The following is an 8,830-nucleotide window of genomic DNA, read 5'->3' as shown; positions in this document are numbered from 1 at the left end:
ATATACATATATATATATATATGTATGAATTATTTGGCAGGATTTTCAATACTATTTTTTAATCCTAATGATAAAGAGAAAAGAGATGAAGCTTAATATTAAAACAGGCATCATGAGGACAGTGTTTTAGTTGGTGTTCTTGTTTAGCCTTTTTCCAACACATCTATGGTCAAGGATATGCTAGCTATGAATATAATGAATCTAAAATTCCAATTTTTAAGTTGCAGAGTGCAACTGGAGGAAGGTTTGCCTCCTATTTCTTGCAGACTACATAACTTTGTAGAGGCTCTCTTTCGCTGGCTCATGGACCTAGCTTAAATATATGTTATTAAAATAATGTATCTGTAACATGCAGAATATATGTTGATTGTTGCTCAGTCCCAGGTCAGTCCAGAGAGTGTCGTTCATGACATTTGTTAGATGATCATAGAGAATATCACTGATTGTCAGACTGACCTGAGAATACTACTGAGGATCAAACTGACCAGGAAGTAAATTCATGCCAGGGGGCACTAATAATTGCTCAAGTGACCTGAAGGCATCAGTGATAGCTGCAGTAATTTGGGAATGTTTACTTGGGAAAATTTACTCAAGAGTATTGTGAATTACAGAAATAGCCATCAGATAACATCTTTGCTGATGGTCATAGTGAGAGGGTTTCACATTTGATGGTCAAGTGTCTGACACAACATTCAGTCATGTCCAGGATTAATATTTGTGTACAAGATTAATATTAACTGATTAAATGAGTTTCCTAATAATCTCGTGTACAATTCAGTTATACAAGTAGGGACATCAAAAGAATATGCTAAATTTAGATGGATGGAAGGCAGAGTTTAGGCACTGGCCTTGTATTACACAAGATAGATTTCTTAGTCATCTATCTGAGAACCATCTTGGAAGTGTAAAAACCAATCTAGCAACAATGAGTATATTCATTCAGGTAGGAACGAATCTGGGATGTCATATTAGCTAAGCAACAATATAATCTTCCAAGTAGTGGCCCTCTTTGGGACAATACTAAGTTAACTACAATGTGTACACACACACACACACTTTTAGGATCATAACTTATCTAAAATACAATCATGTTCTCCCACTCTCTGGTGATCTTTTCTGGCAATTCCACATACACAACATAGCAAAAGCTGCATCATGAAGACTGACTTCTCCTCTTTCAAAGCCATAAAATACATGACCTTTGATCAACTACTGAGCTTGTCTACAAAGCTCAAGTTACACATATATGAGTAGTGCTCCTGTATGTGGCACAGGGATGATACTACATACACTAACACCACAAACTGCATCCAAAAGAAAGCCAAGAAGCTGGCTGGCAAAAACTCACTCACAAAAGTACTACAACCTCTGACTTCCAACAGAATTGTAGTTTCCTTACTCTGTTTCTTTCCTCATTACTATAATGGCCTCTGCTTGTCTGAACTAGATATATACTTAGATACCACTTCCATTCAAGCCCAGCTGACAACCTGTCTCTCCTTCTCTCAATCACCTTTACTGTACTGAGATGGATTGGACAATCCAAAAATGAAATATAGTAGGATCAATACTACTGCTGTCTTGATAAAAAAGGACATCAATTATATAAGAGTGGGGAGTGAGAGAGAGAAAAGGATGAGTCAGGGATGTGATGATGAGCTGTAGGCTGCAAGGCAATAGCAAGTGCACAAGGGGTGATGGCAGGTGGATGAGCTAGAATCTAGAGTCACACATAAAAGAATGTGTGTACATATGCAAGGAAGCAGTAGCAGCAGCAATGACAACAGCAACATTATATTAGATTGAGCTCTCAAGTTGTTCATGTACAATAAGTATGTTGGCCAAGATGTTTCACACCTCTCACTTGCATTATCTTTGTCATATTCCAGCAGACACACCCATACGAAAAGACAACTATTTTTAATTATAAATGATAAGTCTGAGATATGAGTAAAGCAAAACCAAATACCCAGTCTTCAGTGATGAGACAATACAATAATAATAATAATAATAATAATAATAATAATAATGATAATAATGACTTCAAATTTTGGCACACAGGGGATGGGGGTTATTAATTATTTCATAATATCAACTCCAGAAGGATGAAAGGTAAAGCTGACCTTAGTGGAATTTGAACTTAGAGCACAAAGGAACAGAACAAATACCAAATGCCCTACCAATTCTTCTGCAAACCACTGTCCAAACAGTTAGTTTTCCAATGACTTTAATGCACTCCAGTCTCTTAGATTATATATTACTGTAGCGGATATTGTTTCCCAGATAAAGTTTCACTGGGACTTCTCTAAATTAAATGGATTTTGTTGTCTTACTGGGTTTTTAACATAATATTGTTCTGGGTCCTTATCATAATATTGTAGACATTGACAACATAGGTATTTATCTCAGTTACCACATGGTTGGACATTATGATGTAACAAGGGACAGCGTTGTCATATAATGTGAAACTTAACAGTAGAATGCCTTGGCATTGTAAGGACATTCTATTTGATACTAACTAGCAGTTATTTCTAAGGACAACACTGAGGCAGTATGAATATATTGCTGATCACATCATAGAGAGCCTCTATGAGGTTACTTGACCAGCTAGAAAATGCAGTTAAATCTCTGAAACTACACCCTACTGTCTTAAAAAAGGAAGGACACAGTGGATGATATAGCTTTAGATGCAGGAATAATAGGATGAAATCAACACCTTTGATCATAGGATTGCTTGGTCAGTGTAGACCAGAGATCTAAAGAACAACATAAACATTCATAAAGCTATTATGGTTGCTGAAGAGAGGAAGGGAGAAATGTGTATGTGTAAGGTGGAGATAAGCTTTGTGTTGCCCACATATAGTTAAAAAAAAAAAAGTAGGTAGAATAGAAATAGGACAAGGAAACACAAAGTATTGTGAAGCTTTTAGGAGGAATGACCAAGAAGCAAGGCAACATTGCAAACCAATTCAACCTCACCCAGAGACATGAAAGTTATTAATGGAAATGATATGATGATAATGGGTGGAAGAAAATTAACTGTGCAAGAGACAAAAATCTATGAAAGATGTAAATAAAAATAAGTGAAGACAACCTCAACACTCATGCCATTTTCTCTGCATCAAATCACAAAAGTTATCTTTGTAGAAACGCTTGAGAGCTGTGAACTGTGGACAAGGCAGTGTCAAGAGGTATAAAGAGAAAATTGAAAATAATTTAGAATGAAATGACTAAGCTCTGATGCATTCAGAGTGTGCATGTGTGTGTGAGTGTAATCCATGCCAACATGAAAATGCATGGGCCAAAGGAATTGATACTTTCTTCCTTGCACAAAAATATGAAAAGAACAAATTTCACAGAACTTCAGTTAACACTGATTTATATATACAGTCATACGTCTATATATATATATTCATATATAGATATATACATACACATATAAATATATATATATATATATATATATATATATATATGTATATAAACAACAATTTATCAGTGTGTTGTTATTGACAGTAACTAAGAAGGAGTTTGAGTCACAAGTGCGGGTGACACGTAAAAGCACCCACTACACTCTCTGAGTGGTTGGCGTTAGGAAGGGCATCCAGCTGTAGAAACTCTGCCAAATTAGATTGAAGCCTGGTGTAGCCATCCGGTTGCACCAGTCCTCAGTCAAATCGTCCAACCCATGCTAGCATGGAAAGCGGACGTTAGACGATGATGATGATGATGAGGGGTGGAGCACTGTACTGATAGGCATACATTTAGCTCAAAAGAAACAGCTCATCATATTCCTGCATCACCTGATCTGTGGGGGCCAAACATCCTGAGAACTAACCTCACCACTTCCACTCATGTCTTACACTACCATTCTATACAACAGATACCACCTTCCTGAGTTCTAATCTTGTCATATTCTCTATCGTTGCTACTTTCTACCTCCTACGGCACGTTTTGTTTACCCATTAATTAATGACTACCTCTATCATATGTCCACACCAGTGCAGATGCTCTCTTTCAGCGCCTTTGTACAGACAAGATTCTGTTCACAGGTTGCAATTCTAGTGGAACTTATGCTGGATATGGAGAATACATTTAGAAAGAGCCTTACATCTTAGAACACCTGGACACTTTTAGGAAGCTTCAAGTTGTTTGGCACAACCAAAGTGTATGCATGTAGTTCATGAGTTTATTATGATGTCTATCTCGACATTCTGTAGCATAATCTACTTCTTAAACACAAAGTGTATGTGTGTGTGTGAGAGAGAGTATGTGTGTGCATGCATATGTAAACATATGCTCGTGTGCTCTTGTACCCATAAACATACATGCAATTTATAAGTTTTCCACACACACACCTATGAGCATGTCTGCATGAAATTATTAATCCAATTGCAAGGACATATGCATAACTGCCAACCAGTTGAGGTAGAGACTATATTGTAATTAACAATGCACGTGCACACACACAATATCTGTCTTTCAAAAATCACAACTGAAACAAGAGCAAAGAGAAGGAAAGTAAATAGACCAATGAAAAAGAGAAATGTCATAGACAAACATACCTTAGTTGTAGAGCTGACTGATGCATTGTGGTCAAGCAGGAATCGTACCATATTTGTTTGTCCAAAGTGGCAGGCAGTGTGCAGTGGAGTGTAACCAGCCTAAGAAAGAAGACAACAGACGACTTTAGTATTATAAGATTTTTTTTAATAACTTTGAAAATTCACCGAACCCCATATTATTCTAATAAACCTTCCTTTAAGAGTATACTAATTCACAAATGCTTATGTATGTATGCATGAGCACATATATGAGGGGGTGTTGAAAAGTTCCTGGCTTTGGGTAAAAGAAAATACAGGAAGATCAGTTAATTATGATTTTATTCAACATATTCCCACACTTATTACAGTGGCCCTTCAGTTTTTCTAAGCTTGGTAAAAGAACTTGGAAGTTTGGGCCTTCAACCAGGCCTTTTGTGATACTCTTAAAGCCAGGAATTTTTCAACACCCCCTTGTACATACAGACATATGGAATTCATCATGATCGTTATTGCTCAAAAGTCAACATTCAAATATCAGAATACTAAGAGCAATCATTATTAGAACAAATATTATGAAGGCAGAATCTTTACACAGGTAAATAATCAGTCATTTTGCATACCTTTGTTTGAGGGTCAATCTCCGAGCCAAATTTAACCAAGACTTCAGCCACATTAACTTTATCTTCTTGGGCAGCCAGGTGAATAGGTGCCAGTCCATTCTGAAAAGGAAAATGCAAAATATATTACAGAATACAGGTTTGATACAGTATATGGGTATAGAAGGGAAAGAAAATGTGTATGTGTGTGTGTTTGTATCGTGTGTTTCTATCATGTGAGTGTATATATCTACTTGACAATATGTATGCGTTTGTTACTGCTGTATAGCACCAGTCAATTCTGCAGCAGCAGATACAGGAGATGATTGAAATCATTTAAATGCTCCAGAGTAAACTCCTGCCAGGCATTGCAGATGCTGCACACCTGTCATTGCAGTGCAAAACAGCTATGAACAGTGATGTTATCAGTTCTCCTGTTAACGCATCATCTACTTACCTCATGCCTTCAAAACAGTGTGGAACGAGAGGGTCTTTCCTTGAAAAGGCAGGTAAGGGTTAGCAAAAAAGATACCACATTGTAAGTGAAATACATTATATATATAAATGTGTGTGTATGTAAGATGAAATCCAACAATACAAGTGTCCTACAATATTATATATATTGTGTGTGTGTGAGAGAGAGAGAGAGAGAGAGAGACTGTGTGTCTGCATGCACACATGCATGAAGAGAGGAGACATCAACAAGAGTTTCAATACTTACGGTTGCTTTATCATTAACATTTGCTTTGTGTTCCAGTAACAAGGAGACCATATCAGTGTGACCCTCTTGTGAGGCAAGGTGGAGAGGTGTGAAGCCGTTCTGTTAGAGACAGAGAAGAAACATAAATAATGATGAAACTACAATAACTATTACTAATTTTATAACAGCTTAAAATGCATGGGAGAGGGATATAACTTTACTGAATGAAAACCTGGCACAGCTGTCATAAAACTATTAAATGTTGTACAGGCACCAATGCGACAGAATTATTTGTATTGTCTTTACACTGCTGTGATAGAAGTACTGGAACTGTCTTAACACTGCAGTGACACAGAATTATTATAATCATCCTGCAACTGAATGTGACACACAGCTAATAATATGCTGATATTGTTGTTGTCTTGACAGTGTTGTGACACAGAAGCATTAGTATTGTCTTCTTGGCACTGCTGTGACACGAATATTGGTAACCAGGCATCATTGTGACACAGAGCTATTGATAACCTAGAATTACTATGTCAATGGATTAGGTTAATTTATATATAATGTAGACATATAACTGGTCCTCCACTATCAAACCAACACACTTTAGCCCTTCTGATACCAACACTCCTGAGACTGACCCCTGTTTCTATACTACAAACATTTTGGCTTAAAATGATCTAAATGAAAACCTTCCCTCAAAATTTCACGCTAATTTAGATTTAAACTCCAGCTAAATAACGTCAAAGTTATTTTACTAAATTCTTCAACATTTCTAAAATTTATTGAAACAAAGGCAGTATATTTTGATAGAAATATGGTAGCAAAAAGGTTAATGATCCAATATTCACTTCTTACAAAGAGGATACAAACTTACCTTTGACCCGGCAGCTGGGTTGGCTCCAAACTCCAGTAAAGTTGTAGCAATGTCCATTTGATTTTTCTTAGCAGCAATATGGAGTGGTGAATAGCCATTCTGTAAATAGAAATTATGGAATTACAAACTGATAATGTAACAGTTAACAGAAGGGCATTACTAACAAAGAAACTACTGATGGCCAAACTGACTTGATGTTACAACTGGAGGCCAAATTAGATCTAGGTGACTACTGAAGATCAAACTGACTAGAGGTTACTATTTGTTGTCAAACTACATATGATTATTATTGCTGACTAAAGAGATCTAAGATTTAGCATTGTAAGCAATACTGACTTAAGGCAATCACTGGTAGATATATTAACTGGAGTTTGTCACTGTCAAACCACATTAATCCAGTAACACCAACGTGGGCCAACCAGGTAGGGTGGCTGTCACTTGTAGCAGCCCAACTGACCAGATGTTAACAGTGACCTCCAAAACTAAACCAACAGTTAGAATGTGTGTGTGTATGTGGCCACATTAAAAGCACTGATGCTGGTGCCACATAAAAAGCACTCAGAATGCTGTAGAGTGGTTGGCATTAGGAAGGGCATCCAGCTGTAGAAACCAAGTAAATAACAGACAATGGAGCCTGGTGGTCAACTGTGGTCAAACCATCCAACCTATGCCAGCATGGAAAGTGCATGTTAAATGATGATGATGCAGATATATTTCCATCCTTGGTTTACAGGCCTTAAATTACTATATATAAGGTACTTCCTTCTGTTGTGCTGGTGCCATGAAAGAAATGCATCCTGTGCTCACAGTAAAGTGGTTGACAAATGAGAAGAAAAAGCATAATGTTGTGAGGTTTCTTTAATACCAGTCTCATCAAGGACTCATCAACTTCTCCAGCATGGGTGCCATGAAAAAATGCACCCAGGGCACTGTAAAGTGGTTGATGATAAAAAGAGCACCCAGCCACAGAAACAAAGGCAAATGACACACACAAGTACCAGTCTATGAAAGCATGACAGCATGGAAAGTGGATATTAAATGGTGATAATATATATGATGTGACCATTCTCTTTAATTGTAAAGCTAGAACAACACATACAAAATATTATATTACACACACGCACGCACAAACACACACACACACAAAGGATCAAAGGTCCTTCTCAAGCCATGTGCTCAGAAGTTCAGTTTCCTGGATTCTATGGAATAAATCTTCTCTTCTGAACGGATGCCAGTTCCATCACATGATTACTCATTTTTGCCAGTTGGAGTGGACTGGAGTGATGTGAAATGAAGTGCTTTGCTCAAGAACACAATGCATTGTCTAGTCTAGGAATTGAAATCACAATCTTATGATCATGAGTCCAACACCCTAGCAACTACGTCATGTGCCTACACACACAAATATATATATTCGAAATAGCAAATCAGAAAACTAGTTCAGAGGAATATCAGTCACAGAAATGGGGACAGAGTTACAAACAAAACAACTACTAGGTACCTTAGCCATGGCTTGAGGTGAAGCTTTATTGTCAAGCAGGAGAAGAGCTACGTTCACATGATTGTAGTGAGTGGCAACGTGAAGAGGTGTTAGTCCATTCTTGCCCTGCACATCAGGTTCAGCATTTTTCAGTAATAGCAGGCGAGCGACTTTGATGTTTCCGTATTTGGCTGCAATGTGCAGTGGAGTGAATCCCTTCTGCAAATAGAGAGAGAGAGAGAGGAAAATAATAAGAAAGGTGTGAAACTTGAGGTATTTTTGAAACAAAATTCACAAAATGTCGTGACGCAGACACACGCATGCATAAGAGCAGGCATGATTATATAGTGACTAAGAAGTTGGCTTCTCAATCACATGGTTTCAGGATCAGTCACACTGCATGGCACCTTGGGCAAGTGTCTTCAACTTCAGCTTTATGACGACCAATTCTTTATAAGTGAATTTAGTATACAGAAACAATATGAAGTTCATGTGTGTGCGTGTATATACACACACACACATATATATACAGAGAAAGAAATATTCAGACATATAAAATGTAAGAGAACAAGGTTAGAGAAAGTTTAAAATGAATATATATATATATATATATATATATATATATATATA

The 8,830-nt window shown here is 37.1% G+C and overlaps 1 protein-coding gene across 44 annotated transcripts in view; it reads right to left on the bottom strand.

The window, feature by feature from the left end:
- Positions 1-8,830, bottom strand: part of LOC106871604 (titin) — a 454,558-nt gene that overhangs the window by 245,317 nt on the left and 200,411 nt on the right. For all 44 annotated transcript variants that reach the window (XM_052967415.1, XM_052967425.1, XM_052967440.1 and 41 more), the window contains 5 exons: positions 8,222-8,419; positions 6,721-6,819; positions 5,862-5,960; positions 5,165-5,263; positions 4,566-4,664 (listed from right to left, as the gene is read on the bottom strand). In XM_052967415.1, the coding sequence (XP_052823375.1) occupies positions 4,566-4,664; positions 5,165-5,263; positions 5,862-5,960; positions 6,721-6,819; positions 8,222-8,419 (594 nt within the window). The remainder of the gene's footprint in view (positions 1-4,565; positions 4,665-5,164; positions 5,264-5,861; positions 5,961-6,720; positions 6,820-8,221; positions 8,420-8,830) is intronic.

This window comes from Octopus bimaculoides, chromosome 4, assembly GCF_001194135.2.
Source record: "Octopus bimaculoides isolate UCB-OBI-ISO-001 chromosome 4, ASM119413v2, whole genome shotgun sequence".
NCBI lineage: Eukaryota > Metazoa > Mollusca > Cephalopoda > Octopoda > Octopodidae > Octopus > Octopus bimaculoides.
The sequence above is the reverse complement of the archived record's forward strand: the minus strand, read 5'-3'. Positions and strand labels throughout refer to the sequence as shown.